This window comes from Phalacrocorax aristotelis, chromosome 1 (assembly GCF_949628215.1).
Source record: "Phalacrocorax aristotelis chromosome 1, bGulAri2.1, whole genome shotgun sequence".
In the NCBI taxonomy this organism is placed as follows: Eukaryota; Metazoa; Chordata; class Aves; order Suliformes; family Phalacrocoracidae; genus Phalacrocorax; species Phalacrocorax aristotelis.
The window spans coordinates 203,169,107-203,189,345 of NC_134276.1; the positions used below are offsets into that span (position 1 = coordinate 203,169,107).

The window sequence follows — 20,239 nt, forward strand, 5'->3', positions numbered from 1 at the left end:
AGATACTGTATCCTGAGAAACGCATCCACTAAGTAGTTGAAGATCCCTCGTCACTGTAAGGCACATGCAGGGAGGGCTGACAGCTTCCTATCAAGTGACTGTTGCATTTAAATTCAGCTCTGCCTTGACATTTTGTCCTGCTTGTCTGACCTCTTAGTACGTCCATCATTTGCCACCATTCATTAACTTCATTCTTTCTCTCTGGTCTAATGAATGGTGTGTCGTTTTCTTAATCACTTTATATATCACAGTGCCCACAGTGGTTGATCGCTAACTCAGCTGCCTTGCTGTGTAGGAGACAAGCTGAAGAAATACCAATATCCTGTGGAAGAACTGTCCTTTAGGTAACAGAAGGGCAGTTTTCTTGTGTGATTCTCTTCATGACCTGATTGAGTTAGCTGTCTCTCAGCTTCACCTAGCTCTTTTACTGGACTAAAACACAAAACAAATTGCCACGTCAATATCCACTACCTGTCTGCATTATCTGCTATATTAAAATTTAATTCATCAGTAGTAACACTGTGTGTTACTTGCCAAAGAATACAGGCATCCAGTAGATTGGCCTGGGGGTCCTGATTATTATTATCCAAGTGGAAAAGGGGAATAGCACCAGCTGTCTGCATACTGAGTGCTGCTTTTGGCTGGTAGGTAGCTGAGCCGGGAAAGGAAGGCAGGGAGGGAGGAATCACTGCCATCTCCACTCCTGATGTGGCTGCTTTTTATCATTTGCCAGTGAGTTACATACTCCTGAGTCAAGTTTTTTTTCCTCATTGCTCAAAAATTGCAAATCAGCCTTTAACCACAGAAGTTAAGGGCAAGTTTTCAGTTGCTTTCAGTGAGAAGGTTCTGTTCCCTTCTCTATTTTGAAAACAATAGCATCAAATTGGAGAAGAAAAAAAAAGATGCTGGACTCCTCTTCTGGAAGGAATATAGATAGTTTTTGTAATTTATGCTGCAGTACTAAAGTGTGTCTCATAAATTTGGGAAATATCTTCACCTAATTCTACAGTAAAGAGCATCTGATCTAAGCACCTATTAATAACAATACTAATAATATCACTCATTTGTCTTTTTTAAACACTTATTTTTCTCATTGTGACACGGGCTGCCTTTTAAGTGAAAATCGAAGGTATGTTTTCATCTGAGTGTAGGGGGATTTGCATGTTCTTCCCCACTGTGCTGAGTATAACTCCTGAATGGACAACTGTGCGAAGACAAATTTTCTGATTTCTCTTCTCTTGTACTGTGGAAGAAAAAAAGTCAGTTTTGAATTAATTCTTGCCTCCTGCCTTCAACTGTTGCTGCATCTGGGTGCTGTCTTGTGTTTTTCTCATCTTCACATGGCTTGTTTAAAAATGGGCTTAAGACAAGAACTCTGTGTCCAACCAGCCCCATACAGCCACCTCAATGCTCACTCTGTGCCTTTGAGCACCTCTGCACAAAACTCCTTAGGGCATCCCAGGCTGCATAGGGGCTGTAGTGTCCAGAACGGCCTGGACACTCTATCCTGTTGCTCAGGATAACAGAAAAGTACAAAAACATTTCGTCTGTGGAGGCTGACTTAGATCCATGTTTTCTGGGGTGTGCCTGCCCCTCTCAAAAATCTCGTGGGTTTTGGGCACGCGCCCGTGATGCCAGCTCCTGGTAGCCCCACTGGGGAGTTTGTAGTTCCTCTGACCCAGTCAGGAGTCCTGGGCACGTTTACTGAAGTGTGGCTGTAATCCTGAATAGGGCTCGTTTTGCCTCCATGTTCCTGTGGCATGTGGTTTTGTTGAGGAAAAGACTTGATTCCTCCAAAGAGAAGGTGAGGTTGCTGCTGCTTTGGGCTGAGGAGAGCAGGAAGCAGGTATTTAGCTGGGCTTCTGGTTTGATGGGAAGGATAAACTTTTCCAAATGGCCATAAATACTGTGTGCAGGGTTTTTTTCAGTCCCAGAAAGGCACTGCATTATTGGACTAAAACCAAACCTGAAGCAAAGGACCTGCTTGGAAAGACACCATGTGTGTAGGAGGAGGTTTGTTTATAAACTGTTTTTACTTGTGCTCTGTCTTGTAGAGTCATTTTGAATTTTCTGTACTTAAAAATGGTTACATGTTCTTGCTTAAAACTGACTTTTGAGATCTAAAACCCCTTTTGTTGTTTTGGGGTTACTTGCAAGCAAAAGACCTGGGCAGAAATCTGTCCAGAAGCTTTGGTTAATAGGAGGTCCTGTTATAAGCATGCATGCGGTAAGTCAAATAACCTTGGGTTGCATCACATTTTGGGTATCTCATGTCCTTGTGCACATTTCTTTCAGGGCACTCAGAGTTAGAGTTACAGCTGCCTTATACTTGGCAGATTAGCTTTGGCTGGGAGTCAGATGTGAACATTTTTGCACTGGAAACGTATTTTACTGATAGGCTGGCTCAGAACAACAGGTGTCTACACAGAAGGGGAAGACTGAGGCTTCACATTCTCTTCATTCAGTACTGGGTTCAGTGAGGTATACAACAGCCAATTATCTTGAATAAGGCTCAGCTACTCATACTGTTAGGGATTACTGCTGTAATTTTGTTGAATTCTTTGACTTAGCCTGTTTCCACTTACAGTATCATATTTTGCTGTCTTCTGCATTACAGATATTTCAGCAGTGAGACTAGGTATGTGCCAATGTGGCAGCTGTAAACAGAGGTATGATAGGCTGAAATATGCCTGAATATCATTAATATGATTTCATGAAGATTGGTGCTTACAGGGAACACAGAAACATTTTAAACCCTAGAAAATGTCTGCATTGCTGCAAGGTTATGATCACATCCTGTACTGTTCCTTGGGACTCTCGTTGTTTGAAATATTTCCAGTCTAGAGGCTGAATTTACCTCTTTTCATGCTCTCAGTTTTTATGCAGGCAATTGCACAAGATTATTTTTTCAGTTCACTCCTATAAATTCCTGGATCAGTTTGGTTTTATTTGTTTTTTGTATTTTTAAGGTGACGGTAATTCAGTATTCATGCATGTAATACCAAATTTCACTTTTTAATTCAGTACTAGTCAGACTGAAAAAAATATTCTTCTGGAGGCAAGCAAGCCAGCAAGCCACGATGGTTTTTCAGCATGTATGTTTCTGGGGAGTACCATTTCTTCTCCAGAAGATCTTTAACTTGCTTGGTAGCCAGAGCTGTTACAGCACTTACACTTAGGCACACATTGGGATCGGTGGCTTGTAGTTCAGCTTTTCCTAAAACCCGATGGAAGCGACGGACAGTGCAGCAAAGAATGAAATATAGGCACAATCAGTCGAGAAATGTATTTAGAAGAAATGAGGAATTCACAGTAACATTTGGCATGGAAATTAGTAATCTGCTGCATAAAGTTTGTAAGCTGATATAGGAAAATAGCTGTTTATTAATAGCAAATACAAATCACAGCTGCACTGAAATAAACTAGTCTAAAAATTGCAAAGACTAAGTAATCTTTATGCTTCATGGCATGAAGGCGTGACATGATTTCCCATCTTTTCATAGTACAGGTGTATGTTTGGAAGTGACATATAAGGCAGGAGCCACTGTCTGTGCCAAGAACCCCATTTCGGGTCATGACTGATTGTTTTCAGCCTTGTCAAGTGAAGTATTTTTATTGGTCCTGTTCGAGTTAATACTATTCTATGTAAACCTTCATATATTTCTTATCTAGATGTGATTTATAGTTGGGTTTTTTGGCATTGTTCAGTCCTGGGTTCAGACAGTTTTGAAGGGGGATAATTAACACTGCCACCAACTCTTCCAGTCTTTATCAATAAATTACTGCAAAATGTTTTGGGTTTATTGCATTTTCCTATAATTTTTTTTTACTGTAGAAGTTCACAATGCTGAATTCTAGTGCAGAAGAAATGTTTCTATCTGCTGGTTAGCTTATGGTCAGAATCTGGTTTCCTGATTCAATACCTGGCCTTAAAAAAAAAAATATTAGGCATTTCAGTTTTTAAAAATGTAAACAGACTTGCTTGTTTGATCAAACATGAGGATATGAGTGTAAAAATGCTTTTTATAATTTTTCCTTAAAAATTTCCTTTCTAGTTTCTTACAGAGAAGTGAGAGAAGCGAGAGAAGCAGGATGCTGTAATCACAGTTGTAGTCATAAGGACAGAAACTACTGAAGCTAAAATGCACTTAATGTTTAATGATAACTATCTTACTGGAAAGGAGGAAATTATTTTTTGATGTGTGATTTTTGGAGGTGTTACAGCTGAAGGATTTACTTAAACATCAAATGTTTTGGAATTGCTGCACGGGGGAGAAATCAAATTACACATCCCTTCAAGGCCAGCTTCTGACTGTCTGTTCTTCTAATATTTCAGAGCTCTTTTGCTCCCTTGCTTGTTAAAGCATTCTCTGCCGGTGAATGGCTAGAAAAAAGCATTTTGAGTTAACATTTAAAATCTTGGAATTCATCTTGGCCAGAAGGAAATGTAATTGCTAAAAATTTAATGTTAAGATTTTCCAGCTGAAAAAACAGCTGTTTAGTAATGAGCGATCTTGAAAATACCACAATAGGCACTAAACAATAACTTCACTATGGGGTTTTTCAAAGCGCTCTTCAATATATATATGCATTATCTATATCTAGACTACATATTAACTTCACCCTTGGGTTGCTGAACATAATCCAATTAGAGAAGCCAGCCATGTAGTGTATTTTTTACAATATGGCTAGCCAGTGAATAGTTCAACAGATAATTGACTACCTAGCCATGGGCTATGGCAGGGTCATATGAGAAGAAAAGATAATATAGCCTTTTTGGGCTTAGAGAGCAAGAATCATTGAGAAGAAGCATATGTTGGGCAGGAGTGGGCCTGTGTTCTGCGAAGCATAGCAAAATAACATGAGTAAATAATGGAAAAGCAATGGGTTTTGAACAAAGTCAGAAGAAACAACGCAGAGTCATTAGGCTTCCTTCTGTTCTAGCTGCCCCTTCCTTTCTGGCAGGCACTTGCACTTCCTACTACTTCTCTTGGGTTCTGTGTTAATGACTTTCTCACATTAGCTGATCAAGCCCCTGGGGTTGCAAATTACTGCTTGGACACCTGATTTATCACTGAATCCTATCTGGATATCTGAATTTTCAAATTTGCAATTCTAGGAGAGAAATTTGGAAAAGAAACAAAAAATACTATTTACCCTTTCATATGTAAAGTCCATAGGACGCGTCTGTGTGAAAGGCCTTGCAGACATTGTTACAAATATTGGCTTGCAGACAGCCAAAAACATCACCTGACCTGTAAAAGCTCTCCAAAACGCTTCGGAAACTATAGCTGTATATCGTAGTAGAAGCTGCTACTGTATAAACATGATGCATGAATCAACAGTTGATGCAGCTTCAGGTGATGACAGGTAGCAAAACCAAGAAGTGATGTATGCCCAATTCCAGCACCTTAAAAACAGCAGCTGTTCCAGCCAAACAATTCCTCCCCAGCACTCGCTCCCAGGCCAGCGGTGCCAGTCAGCACGATGCTCAGCGGAGACACAAAACCCCGTTCAGTGGGCCTGCAGAAATGAATATAACAGCAGAAAGATGCTGTAACATCTTGCTACATCACTGGACTCAGAGAAACAGCTAAAATTCAAGTGAAGAAAACAATCTTAGTTATTACACGAAGTATGGTTTTTATTGGCGAGATTGGGATTAGGTTATAACACATAGCAAACTAGTAAATTTAAAAAAAAAAAAAGATTTCTGTGGTTTATGTACATTTTTACCACATTAGTTTTCACTCATTCCCACTCTTCGTGAGTCAATTTGAGATGGTATAGTATGCTGCAAAGCTTAAAAACAATTTTTTTCTTTGGCAACTTCTACTTCACGAATCAACCATCTGCTGCCATTAAATCTATCTAGTTCTAGCAATACTAATAATGTCCTACAGTGAATAAAGGTTGAAGATGAAGTAATAGAATTTTCCAAAGTAAATTTTATTCTTTAGTACTTAAGACTAAAAATGTCGTTTTATGGAAGCTGCTAAGTCTGTTCACGAGAAATAATTTACATTTGTTTTAATAAGGAATTGGTTAAGCTGTAGAAAGTTTCACTTACATCTCATTACATCTCATTACATCATATTATGTTTCAGGAGTGAAACAATAATTTAAAATCTATTAAGCTAAATAGTATTTTGCTATGCTGGTATTTCTTTCCCCTCATGAGTACAGTTTGATCCATGCATCTCTGTTTCCACAATTCAGACTGGCAGTTTGTTGCCTGTTATCAAATTCTCTAAAGCACGTAAAAGAATTATCTTCTCCCTGGTTCTTCACAGCTACAAGCCCATGGCTCCCACACAGCTGGGACACCAGGTCCTGCAGGATATCTGTTACTTCCAGCTACCCTTAGCCAATACTGATGCCTGAAGAGAAGCTCTGGAGAAGCCAGTCTTGCTTCCATTTGTTTTTCAGGGTCTGTAGGGTTCCTGTACCATGATGCAGCAAAGCCTCCTTAATTAGCTCCTCTTTTTAGCTACTTGCTCCTGATCCTGTGCAGCAGACCAGCCTCTTGACTCCCATATGTGCTCAGAATTGTCCCGGGAGCAACTGAACTTGCTCTAAGCTTCATCGCAGTTTGGAGTTGGAGCACCTCCCTGCAGAAATCCCCAGGGAGAACCTGGCTGTCCTGGGAGCGTGTGCTCAACCTCGCGGCCTCGTGCTGGCAGGTTCAGCATACGGCGCAGCAGTGACGGCTCGTCAAGCGTGGGGACATTGGCTGCCCGTTTGTGTGCCTTTGCACTGTCTGGTGGACAGTGTGCTTGCTCAGGGACTGCAGAGCTGGCTTGCATATGCTCTTCAGCCCAAGAAACAGGTACCCCTTGTGCCTGCATGTGGGAGAGGTGACCTAGCCCTCAGGCTACGAGGGTTATGGAGGGACAGGTCAGGGATACCACCGAGCTGTAAAGAAGGGGCCAGCTCATAGCCTAGAGCAGAAGATGTAGGGGCCAAAAGGGCAGCCAGCAGGAAGGAGCCAGGCTGTTACCAGGGTTGGAGCATTCATCTGAAAGCAGAAGACAAAGATCCTTACTTCTGCTTCCTGCATTTTTATTTACTTTCTGCTTCTGCAAGTTTCTACTTAATATAAAATGCAGATTTCAAGCGGGCTAGAAGTACTTGATGTGGGGCATGTACTCCAAGGTTCTTAGGCTCAGGGAGTGGCTTTGCACTGCCTGTAAACTAGCGCTGTGGGGCTTTCCCCATCGCCTTTCAGAGGTGCCCTCCTCTCCTTGTCTGTACAGGAAGCGTAGGTGCCTGGGTTAGGCCCTCTGGCTTTCCCAGCTTTGTCTGACTGAGTGTCATGTAGGCAGATGCTCCTACAACATGATCCACCTGACCTATTTTAGATATCTACCTCAGGGAAGGATGCATCATACCCCAGGAGTGGCAGTTTCTCTCCCCTGAGTATGAAGAGAACTTGTAGATGTTGAGAAGTCGGTGAGATGACTCCCATCCTGCCATCTGCTTTTTAAGATGGATGCCTGAAGTGTATGGTCTTGATTTGCGTTAATTGCTAATTTAATTTCTTCTGGGTTTAGATGAACTATGGCATCATAGTTCACCACACCATCTTTCTTTTTTATGCTGGAACCCAGCACAGTTACGTGCTCCTGGTGAAGCCAGTGGTCTAGCAGCCAGTTCTGTCTGAGGAAATGCTACAGTTGGAAGGAATAACAGTATTAAAAACTTCACTGTAATTAGTGTATTATCTCAAATGCTTTGAAACTCATTCAGCAATGTTACTTAAATGGGAAGCTCATTGTATGGTGTTATTTATTTTAGCTCTTGTCCTTTGAAACTTAGCTTAATTGTGCATTATGTGGAAATCAAAGTCTGAATGGTCTTTCAAGTTGGGGATTTTGAAAAACATACCTGGAGAATAAAGCTTGCATCCCTCTGCTGACTGATGCTTCAGGAAGGCAAAAAAATAAAGGCTTAATCCATATCTGGCTAAAATTACTTTAACTGTGTGTTGTTTTGAGTGGTGGTGTTTGTATTAGTGTGTGTATTACCTGAAATTTTGCTATGTAATGTTCTTGTTCAGTCTGGGATCTGGAAGTGAAATTGTTTTTTCTCACTTCTGTGTCCTCACTGTTAACGAAGAGCCTGTGACAGAATTTAGTCTCATGTGAATTTTGTAAAAACCCAAGCAGAGCCTGGCTCTTGTTCAAAAAGGCAGGTGAACTCCAGTGCTAAAAACCAGAAAGTGTGTAAATATTGTTTGTTTTTAAAGATGGCTGCTGTAACACAGAGACTGAACAGTATGAAAATAAGTATTAAAATAATGCTTTTACTGATGCTCTTTTGCCTGTGGTTCCATACGGCCCTGTGGCAATAGGTCCCAGCTGCCTTCTATCTCATCTGCATAGGTTTTGTGCCCCAGAATTTGGGGCTGAGTGTTCAAGAAGGAATCACTTTAACCTTGTCCTTCACCAAAGGAAAGGGTGCCCAGCTGAAATGGGTATGCATTTTTACTGCTTTAGGAGTGGTTTCTGGAGACCTGCCTACATTTGCCTTCATCCCAGGCTGTGGTCTGGTTTTTGGGGTATTGACATAAGTGTTTCATCAGGAAACTCATCACAAGAAAATAAACCTGCTGTGAGAAACAAAGTTTCAGTCTCAGGAAGCTCGCAAGATCCCTTCTGTTCTTAACCATAGACTATCACTGTCGTTTGTCATGGGATGCTTAGAATATTCTTGGCATGTGATCCTTTCCTTGTCTTAAATTCAGCCACCAGCGAGAAGTCAGTGACTTGATCTGCAAGTTTGGATTACTGTTAAAGGCAGGCTACTTCAATACCAAGTTTTATATCTTGGGACGATCTAATTCAAATTAAAATGCTTGTTTTTATAGATGGAGTTAGCAGTAGCACCGCTATGTCGGCGAGTCTCTGACCTAGGAAAATCTTACAGACAGCTGAGGTCATTCAGGTGAGTTGGAGTTGCAGAAACTAGCAACTGGCAGTATGACCAAACTGTATTTCAAAACTGATTTATTACCTCGTGTTATTTCTGATTGAACTGAGGGCTTTTTTGGCAACACCCACCTGAAAATTAGAAATAGATTAAAGTTATTTTAAATTTTATGCAGAGTGTAACTATGATTTAACAATCTTTGTCATGCAAATGTTGGCCAAATTGTACTTTTCTGTGTTGCTTTCAGCGCAACTTCAGTATGACAGTGAGTTCTATAGTTACCTTAAGTGTTTTTACTTAAATATAACAGTCTTGTGTTGTTTAATTATGATAGGCAGCTTCTGTAAATTTTTACAAACTGAACCTGTGCTGAAAACCTAAGATGCAGACTAGTGGAAAAAAATTAGATGATTCTATTCGAACACAATATTGCCACCATATAGGCATTTTATTAGTGCATAAGATAAGCTTTTTATTCCTTTTACAAGTATATTGTTAAATTTTTTCAGACCACTGCTGTTCCAGACCAGTGAGCATATTGCCAGTAGCCCAGCTCTGGGAGAGGTTATTCCATTCAGCATTATTCTTCAATTCTTGTTTACAAGAGCACCACCAGAGTTAAAGTCACCTTTCCAGGTAACAAGATCAACCTGTCTTTCCTTTTGAGGTGTCCTAAGGAGGAATGAACGTGGTAGTTTGCCCTAGCTATTTTAGTTAAAAAGTATTCAAGCTCATACTCGATATGATTTATTGGCTTTTGGTTTTTTGTGGCAAAGGTATTATGGTCATTGACTTCATATTTTGATTAATTTACAGTAGGAAGATGATAACCTGATTTTAAAAAGACTATCAATTCTTTAATATTCTGTCAGCTCATAGAAGAAATTGCAGGTCTTATCCCAGACTGCAAATTGCCTGGATCCTGCTCATATAAGATGCAGGAAGTCTAGATTCAAACCCCTGTCAGAACTGGGCAAACAGCTGATGTAGGCAATCACCTCTGAGCTCCCAAATAATGTATTGGGCTATTTCTGCTAATTGTCTCTTAATTCCTTAACTCATTTTGCATCACTGCAGAGACCCTCATGTGGCCTTTTTTAATGTCAATTTGATTCTGAAATTGGGGGGGTGGGGTGTTTCCTTTCTCACATTTATGTGTAATTGGTGTTTATTTGTGTTTCTCTGTATCAGAGGGCTGAGTGGTCCATTGCCCGCTACTCACAGTGGCTTGATGATCATCCATCTGAAAAAGACAGGCTTGCTCTTATACGGTAAAAATCATGCTTCTTTCTTCTCTATGTTTATGATAACAGAGCAGTAACTTACCTGCACACCAAGACTGGTCTTGAAAAGTAAAAAAATATGCTATAGAAGATGCATCATAAATAGCATTACCCTGTCTTCACTCATGGGGTGAGTTGCAAAATGGGATAATATATACACTGAACACTCCCCTCCATCCCCCATTCCCTAAACCCTCTGGTGACTTTGGAAGGAGCACATAATCTTGCAAAAGAAGGAAACCATGCACAATGATGGTTTAAATTAATACTGTATTTTAGCAAAACTGCATCTCTCAACTCTTGGAAAGTCAAAGCTGCAGCCATCCTGTCTTCTGTATCAGGAAGTAGAAGCTTTGGAAGCTTTAACAATGAAAACATAGGTAGGATTTTAAAAACGGAAGACCCTTGTTACACCCCTGTAATGTTATTCTTCTAGAAATCAACCTGGGATCTTTAGGAAGTGATAATTACATCAGATTTTTAAAATCTTCCTAAGGTAGATTACTTTATAGCTAAATACTGTTTTGCATCTTAAAATGTTAGGAAAAGTTTTGAAGAGTCTTGTTTTTCAAAACAAGCAGATTCTTAAAATATGTTAAAGAGAGCAGATGTGTTGTATGAACATGACAGAATCAGCCTGAGAATCCTCAGGATTCGAGGCTCAGATGATCATTTGGCTCCTAACATCCTAAGACTTCCAGCCATCTTGTCAGTGTCCTGTCCTGACCACGGTGTCACCCACTCCAGTGGCACGGGAAAGGTTGTCACACACAGCTGCACCAGGCTCGATCTGGCCTGGGAGCCAACTCTGTCCTTGAACTTCTGCGCCTGGATATTGTCAGCGTTTGCTGAAATCAGAAAAGCTGTCTTTTAAGTTCCAGCAAGCAGTGGTTGTGCTTGCGAAAATTGACCATTATCCAGACTTTTAAAGTGGCCAAGAGGAGTCTGCTATAAATATTTACAGTTTTTGAAGCTGATAGCACCATACAGTCCAGTGGGGTGCTTGGGCTGATTAAGGAAATTCTAGTTGATTACCAGTAGATGTGAGTAGGATTTATCTGCAAAATATTAAAATGCAAACTGTGTCTCTTCACATGTGTATTAAAAGAGTATTTTTTGAAAATCATACATGTTGTTACTCTAGTTTTGCTACAGAACTAGGTTTTCTTAACTCTCAAGCCATTACACCTTGAAATACAAGGGAGTGGATAATAGGTACAGGGCTGATACAGCTGTATATGTAACTTAGTTATGAATATTTTGATTGTCATTTCTGTCCTGCTAGTACTGGCAAAACTGGCAATGTAGAATTTCAGATGTGTTAGGGAAAGCCAAGAATGCAAATCATTTGAGAACTGATGGGATTTTGTTCTCGTCAGTCCTTTTACACAAATTTGAAAATGCCATCCTTAAACTACAACACGTTTTTGTCTTTGCTTGCAATTAAATTTCATCCAGACTGATTCAGTTAATGGGCTTGCTGATGGTCATGTTCAGACACTGATAAATTGCTCTGACCATGGAGGTATTAAGGGACAAGCCTTGGGACAAGGCTTTTAGGCAGTGTGTCATCCATTAGACCATGTATCATAGCTGGAATACCTAAGCTTTTCATTTCAATTTTGTCGTTGAATCACAGAATTATTAAGGTTGGAAAAGGCCCCTAGGATCGTCAAGTCCAACCGTCAAGCCAACACGATGTCTCCTAAACCATGCCCTGAAGTGCTACATCTACACGTTTTTTGAATACCTCCAGTGATGGTGACTCCACCACCCCTCTGGGCAGCCTGTTCCAATGCCTGACCACTCTTTCAGTGAAGAAATGTTTCCTAATATCCAATCTAAACCTCCCCTGACGCAGCTTGAGGCCTTTCCCTCTCATCCTATCGCTTGTTACTTGGGAGAAGAGACCAACCCCCACCTCTCTATGACCTCCTTTCAGGTAGTTGTAGAGAGCAATAAAGTCTGCCCTCAGCCTCCTCCAGACTAAACAAACCCACTTCCCTCAACCTCTCCTCATCAGACTTGTTCACCAGACCCTTCACCAGCTTCGTTGCCCTTCTCTGGACACGCTCCAGCACCTCAATGTCCTTGTAGTGAGGGGCCCAAAACTGAACACAGTATTCGAGGCGCAGCCTGACCAGTGCTGAGTACAAGGGCACGATCACTGCCCTGCTCCTGCTGGCCACACTATTGCTGATACAAGCCAGGATGCTGTTGGATTTCTTGCCACCTGGGCACACTGCTGGCTCATATTCAGCTGCCTGTCGACCAACGCCCCCAGGTCCTTTTGCTCCAGGCAGCTCTCCAGCCACTCTTCCCCAAGCCTGCAGCGTTGCATGGGGTTGTTGTGACCCAAGCGCAGGACCCGGCACTTGGCCTTGCTGAACCTCATACAATTGGCCTCGGCCCAACGAGCCAGCCTGTCTGGGTCCCTTTGCAGAGCCTTCCTACCCTTGAGCAGGTTGACACTCCAACCCAATTTGGTGTCATCTGCAAAATCCCCTATTAATTTTGCATGAGATACCAGTATTAAAATATTTTAACTTTGTAATCTCAAGAATGTGCTGCTGCAAGGTTATCACTTGGCAAGATTATCACTTGAGCTTTTTACAGTGAGACTGCTCCTTTTGCTTTGCACTGTGGCGAGCGCTCAGACATTGCTCAGACATCTGTCATCCCAGGGCATGGAGAGGGTAGCTTTGAAGATCTGCCCTTCCCAGAGGCCTCTGTTGGCACTCCAGTGGCTTTTCCCTATTCTTGGTACGCCAGAGCAAGGCTGTCTGTCAGTGCCCACGCTTGGCTGCCTCTCCATCCCTCCCCAGGCCCACTGCTTGCAGGCACCACTCATGCAGCTTCGCTGAGCCACATGAAATGACAGCGCTGGATTTGTCAAGCAGACTCCTCCCTTGGGTAGTTTGGTTGGCAGCTCATGTAGCACTGCGTGTCTGGGAGCAAAGAGCAGGGGCTGGCTGACCAACGGTTGAATGCAGTGAGCAAAGGGGATGGTTCTCCTTTGCAGACGCTAGTAGCCTCTCTAGGCATTGCTGTATGCATTCACCTTTTTACCATCTCCTCTCATGCCCGTTGGTCATTTCTAAATAGGATGGTTACCTGTACATAAGGCAGGCAAGCAAGCGTCAGTCACTAGTATGACCACGTTTCACTCGCTTTCTTGAATACTCTCTTGGAACATTTCTGAGCCTGCACTTCATGCTCTTCTTGCTCATTTGTCTGGAGTCTTCTATCAGTCACCTTGTTCAAGCTTTTTCTGCCTGAATTTGTTCAGCTGTGCTAATTGAACCTTCAGATCCCTGCACTGACCTACATCAAGAAATTATCTTTATGTTTGCTGCAACTTTGCAAATGGTAATTTTCTGCAGCTTCCCTTTGCAATTACTCTAGGGACCTGCTGCTTAGATATTAATTTACTTGTGTTACCAGAATCCTTACGGCTTCATATTAATGCTAATTGCAGCACTGCCTCTGCTCTGTAGATCTTAAATGCTTCACATGCAACGTGGTGTTAACGTTATGAATGACTGGCATTCTGAGCATTTTTGTGCATTTCTTTCTGCTTCTGTTCAGTATGAGGGTGGGATTTACCTGACCAGAGGCATATTAACTAGACTCCCGTTATGGTCAACAGAGAGAAACAGGCACTGCTGGGGCTGATTCATTTCATCCTGAAGTAGGTACCTAAAATAGGTCAGTTGCGTGGTGTCCTGAAAGCTCCATTTTCTCTGCTCAGTGAAGGGAGCGTGGGCTGGGACACCAGAGCGCTGTCAGGCAGACAGCTACCCTGCAGGCATTTAAAGTTAGGTGAGATGACCCTGCTGCAGGCATCCTCCCAGAATGGGGATGTGTTGAAAGGAGCGCGTCTTTAAGCAGCCGGGGCACTTTTTTCTTTTTCTTTTTAAATTAAGTTTGAAAACTCAACTTTTCTTCCATAAAAGAAACCCTCCTGTTAGATGTGGCAGGATTTGAGCCAGCCTGAAGGACAGTTCGTCCACCCAAGGCCCAAATTCTAATCTTTACCATTCAAGTGTGGGTAAACTCCCCTTATTCAAGCTCACTGTTGCTGGAGCAGAGTTGAAAATCAGGCCCCCGGAAGGGTTCATTTTCATAACGAGCTGATGTCCTGAGCCAGAGAGCAGCTCTGACCACTAACCTGCCAGGGGGCAGGGACAAATGCCAGCTTGGGGACCACCACGAAAGGCCCATCTGTGCATTAGGTTCAGTCTCACTCGGCGCAGCAGTGTGACAGCTTCGCCGCAAGCGACAGAGCCATGCTGGGTCACTGCTCTGCTCTGCTTAAACCAAGTAAGCGGCAGCCACGCAGCGTGGCTGGGGGGCTGCTGCATACTGGCTGCGACGCCGACGCCTCCAAGCGCTCCCCCGGCCAGCGCCAGGCCATTCATAAAAACCATCCGCATTATTTAGGCTTGTCTGTCAGTGCATGGTTCCTTTGATCTCGTTATTATGCAATCTGGAATAAACCAGAGATCTCTTGCTAACCTGTTGTCCTAGAGGTGATGATGCTGTTGGAGATTTTACTGTTTGGTTTTACAGTAACTTTTGTAGCGCTCGATGAAATAGATCTGGTGTCAGACAGGTGTGCTCTTACACAGCATGTTCTCCATTTTCTTCTTTGCCCTGAAGTTTGCAGAGCAAACAGACTTTTAACAAAGTGCTGAAGGGAAGTCTTGGCCCTGCTGTCCCCCAGCTGCCTGCTAATTGATTGGGACCTGAGTGCACAGGGTGCCACCCCAGTACTGAACAGAAGATGATCCCTGTCTCTTCCAAAGCTTACAATTTAAATCAGGCTCCATTTGACCGAGTTAGAGCCCAGGAGGGTAGCGGTAGTATTCACAATTCCGTATAAAATTAACTAATTAATTAGAGTAATTCTAAATGATACATATTAAAATTACTTTAAGAACCACAGCCCAGATCATATGCTTTTTCTTTCTTAAAATGTAGATATAAATCTTCATGGATTGAAATAACATTTTAAAAAAGAACTATCTGGGTCTTATATAATCAGCTTGTCCTGATTTCCAAGAAAGCTCATGTTTTTGCTCAAGCAAGTGAAGTAATTTAATAAGTGCTTTAAAATCCTTTTCCTTATGTGGGAGGGCATCTTAAACTTAGATTTTTTTTCCTTACTTCTTATGGCATTTTTAATGAAGCATTAATATATGCAGAACATCCCACCAACCCTCCTTCCATAGCTCTCTTTTACAAACAATATTGGTAATGTATACCATAGCTTGTCTTTTAAAATAGAAACAGATTGCTGAACAGGTTTTATGTCCTTTATTAGACTGGAAGATGCTGAATTTAGGGCATTATTTAGTCTAATCCCTTCAAGAGTGTGTTTTGTATATTACATAAACAGGGTTTCTTCCATGTTCTTAAACATCGGTAATATAGCTATAAATTACATCTTTTTATATGACAACAGCTGTGATCTCTTCTGTGCTGGAGAGTTGATGATACTGCTTTCACCCATGATGCCATTTATTTTTCCATTACTACTTATGCACTAGTGTTTTTACAGTGTCCTCTACAGGAGCAAGCCTACCTTTTTTTAATACAAGATTTTAACGGTAAACTGGTGCATCTGAATTGAATTCTGTACTCCCAGCATAGTTTTCAAAAGCTCGTTTGAGCTAGGACTGGTGAATTTTACAAAAATGTTATCATAAAATCTGCATTTCAAGTGTTAACACTGTTGCTAAACTCCTTTATAGCCCCAAATGAGGTACAGTCATGTAGGCATCTCAGCAGCTTCAGCGAAGCATATTGTTACAAGCCCAAGCTGAAATCCATCTGTGTGCAGCAACAACCATCTTGCTTTGCCGTAAGCAGCTTCCTGCGCTGTCCGTATTTCTGTATGTCTCAGTCCCAAAATCCCACCATTAAGACTTCGTAACTGTCGTCAGAGAAACAACGTTCCTGTCCCAAAGGTACTTCTGAAATCACATCAACTTCATAACCATTGGTGCTTTTGGTTACCTCTCCCAGCCCATTCCTCCCTTGCATTCTGAAGCAACCTCACTGTTATTCTCTGAACTCTGAACATTCTTTCTCCTTGGATTCATGATTTCTGCCGTTCTCCTACCTGGACCTTTTGTTACCAAGGGTGCTGTTCCTAATGGGGTGGGCAGGCTTCCTGGCAGCAGTGCAGAGAAAAGTTCCCTGAGCTGATCAGAGCTTGACCATGATTATCAGTTGTTCCAAGGTCACCAGCTAGGGTACAGAGCTCCAGGTGACTCCGGCTGCCTCTTGGCCCCCAGCCTTCAGCAGGTGCAGCAGCTTTTCTTCCTGTCGCCCAGTGCGAGGCCCCTCTGGCTGCTTTCTTACGCCTGCCCATGTGGGAGGCCGACTGCTGCCCTGCCTCAATGGGTGCATGAAGCAGGTAGTTCCTTAGGTTGGTTCTCCTCTGGAGGTACACGTGTCCTCTGTCAGGTGGTAGATATTTCTCCATGACTTGTTCCTTCCCTTGGCACTGCAGTTCCCATCAGTTATTCCCCCAGAGTTACAGTGACATGCGGCTTTTGCAAAATAACCTTCACAATTTGAAGGCTGACAAGTCAGGGGAGCCTGGCATAAGTGTTACATTTGGTGAGAAGTCGATGCCTTTGTCATGGATTTGGCCATTAGCAAAACTCTCGCTGTCTGAGAAGAACCAAGCTTTTGTTTTCGCATTTGAGGCCAAGTTACTGATTTTGAATTGCATTTTAACACTCAGTTTTAGAGCGTTCAAATACTTTTCTTGGAGATGCAAACATGGGACATGGGAAAATAGTGAATGCATTTAGTCTTAGAGTGTTGAGGTGGCTTTTATTTTTGTTGTTTAATGTAGAGCTGTACATGGTCTGTTTCAGAAAAATGCCTGAGAATTCACCTTACAGTATTGATGGAGTAGTAATTGTCGGTTGTCTCTTGAGCAGAAAGGAGAGTTAGTTAAGATGTTCCTGGGCTGGTCATATTGATAGTGTTTGTGTCTCTGAAACAATGCAAGCGAAGCCACAGTAAAAGAGCAAGTGCAGCAGAAGAAGTGACAAAGATCAACTTCTGTCGGCCATTGGTCTCTGCTGGGCAGGAGGAGGGTCTGGGCACTTCTGAGGCCACCAAACAATTCACCAAGTTCCTTTTAGCTGTTTTTTGAGTTGTAAAAGGACAGAAGCTGCCACTGATGGAGTTGGTTTGGCCAGTTAAATCAGATGCTTTTGAGGCAGGAGAGAAAGAAAAAAGATAAAAGCTACTGGAAGGTGTGACAGCAGAACTCTAATACTAGTGTTTGGCACTTAGTGTAGCCTAAATCTCATTCCCTCCTGTTTGATCTGATGGAAATAACAGTCTGGCCAAGGATTATCAAGGCTGACATTGAGTGGTTTTGGGTGCTGCTTTTAGGGTAAAGCTTCTCCCTTTCATCTGAAGGGATCTGGTTATCTCTGTCATCTTTTTAAAGGGCTTCTTCAAAGCCAGGAGGCAGTCAGAAAGGCATAGCAGTGTTACCATCTGGATAATGATGCCAACTCACACCTTGACCAAGAGGTGTCAGAGCTTTCTAAGTTAAGCAGGTCAATATGGTTTTTTCTATTTTCAGATTTTGATGACTTCTAAAAACTTTGGGGAGGAGTGGAGGGAGGGACACTGGTGAGTGGAAGGGGAGAGATTCAGCAAGATGAATGACAGTTACAGTAGGAAAACTGTCACAGGAGTTTCTCAGCCCTCTTTTTAATAGAAGGGACTGTTCTTTGTAGAATAGAATAGTATAGAATAGTTTCAGTTGGAGGGGACCTACAATGATCACTTAGTCCAACTGCCTGACCAATTCAGGGCTGACCAAAAGTTAAAGCATCTTATTAAGGGCATTGTCCAAATGCCTCTTAAACACTGACAAGCTTGGGGCATCGGCCACCTCTCTAGGAAGCCTGTTCCACTGTTTGACCACCCTCTTGGTAAAGAAATGCTTCCTAATGTCCAGTCTAAACCTCCCCGGCGCAGATTTGAGCCATTCCCATGTGTCCTATCGCTGGATCCCAGGGAGAAGAGATCAGCACCTCCCTCCCCACATTCCCTCCTCAGGAAGCTGTAGGGAGCAATGAGGTCGCCCCTCAGCCTCCTTTCCTCCAAGCTAGACAAGCCCAGAGTCCTCAGCCGCTCCTCACAGGACATGCCTTCCAGCCCTTTCCCCAGCTTTGTTGCCCTCCTCCAAATGCATTCAAGGACCTTTGCATTCTTAAATTGTGGGGCCTGGAATGGCACGCAGCACACCAGGTGAGGTGATGCCAATGCTGAATAGAGCGGGGTAATCACTTTTTTATTATTATTTATAATTTATTATCAATTTTGTTATTATTTATTTTCTGGTTGTTTTTTTTTCCGGAATAACTGACATTTTAAGTTTTACTGTGTTAAAGCTTATAAAACATCAGGAAGAGAAACTTCACACATATTGTAAATGTCCAAGTATGACAGGTAACAAACATCTCACATGTTTTAACAATTATTGCTGACCAGAGCACTCAAGTGCTGATCTGAGTGGAAACGTGAGACACAACTGACTCTTCGGAAGCATCTCCCCTCATCTTGATGGGGTCCTTGAGCCTTCCTTGCCTGCATTGCCCATCTACTGCTTAGTCTGCTCGAGACATCCTCTGCCCCGCATTGCTGCGAGAGGCCAGTTTATCTACAGATTGTGTTTACCTGCTGTCCCTTTCGCCCAGTCACTTCTCTTTAAATCTTGGGATGTAAAACTTGCCTGTGGATGTGCCCGATCTCGCTGCAGTCTGTCATGCTCATGGCCTTTGCTGGGAGCGAGGCAAGCTGCATCTGAAGCACTTTAAGGCTGCAGCAGGCAGTTTTTTAGTTGTTGCTTCTTTCCCTGTAGACCCTGTGCCTGCTCCCCAGAGACTGTCAGGAAGAGCAGGCTCAAGGTTTTCAGAGAGCTGATCAGGTGCAAAAAATCAGCTGTATTTTGGCTAGATAAAATAAATATTCTTTCCCTGCCTTTCTGGCTCTAATGGGGGATAACGCTCCTGTTGCTGTTTGTTGATGTGCAAAAATTGCCAAGTGACTCTTCAGCATTGCTACCTGGTGTGGACCCCTCAGCAGTAACTCACTGGTAAGTTGTTATCAAAATTGAAGAGCTCTCAAGTGCATCCTTGCCAGCACGGGGGACTGTTTATTTGCTCAGTCAGTTTATTCTTCTGCAACCTCTCAACTCTCTCCGGTAAGCCAGTCCATCCTGCTTTTGCATCACCTCAGTCGCAGACAATATGTACCCTGGGTTTCAGCAAAGAGGGAGCCCAAGTCCAGCTGCCCGGCCTGGGGAGGCCAGCAGCCGTGGTGGGCAGCCCTTCCTGCCCGTGCTATTTCATCCCTATCCCGTGCTCAGCACCGCTGCACGCGTCACTCTCCCTGTTGGGCTGTGTCAGAGACAGGCCAGGGAGACTGACTGCAAGTGTGTGTGTCTGTGTGTGTGTGTGTGTGTGTGCGCGCGCGTCTGTCTGTCTCTGTGTGTGTCTGTGTCTGTGTGTCTCTGTGTCTGTGTCTGTGTGTCTGTGTCTGTGTCTGTCTGTGTCTCTGTGTCTCTGTCTGTCTCTGTGTGTGTGTGTGTGTGTGAGTGTGAGTGCACGCGCCCGAGCATGCGTGCGCTGCGTGTGGACACCCACTGTGCCCTGTTGCACTCCGGCAGGGAGGCTTGCAGGTCAGTGCCTGGCTTCCACGGAGGTGAGAAGTGCTGGCAAGAGCAGCCGTGGCCACAGGACAAGCTCGTGGGGCTGGGCTGTCATCACTGTCACTGGCTTCTCAGAATCCAAAGCTCAGACTTGTCTCTCCAGCAAGCCGAGTACTGGCTCCTGGCCTCAGCAGCATCTCCCGATTGTTTTTAAATGAACTTTGCTGGAGGTTCCCAGCAGCGCTGTGACATGGGTGGGTTTTAGTTTTTGTTTAGGAAATTCAGAGCCATTGCTGATTGAGCAATAGCTTTACTGGCAGGCAACAAAGTG

The 20,239-nt window shown here is 43.0% G+C and overlaps 1 protein-coding gene across 1 annotated transcript in view; it reads left to right on the forward strand.

The window, feature by feature from the left end:
* COG5 (component of oligomeric golgi complex 5) overlaps positions 1–20,239 on the forward strand; it is a 210,020-nt gene that overhangs the window by 186,454 nt on the left and 3,327 nt on the right. Inside the window, exons 19-21 of the mRNA XM_075081357.1 lie at positions 8,870–8,946; positions 9,441–9,567; positions 10,123–10,202. Of these exons, the coding sequence (XP_074937458.1) occupies positions 8,870–8,946; positions 9,441–9,567; positions 10,123–10,202 (284 nt within the window). The remainder of the gene's footprint in view (positions 1–8,869; positions 8,947–9,440; positions 9,568–10,122; positions 10,203–20,239) is intronic.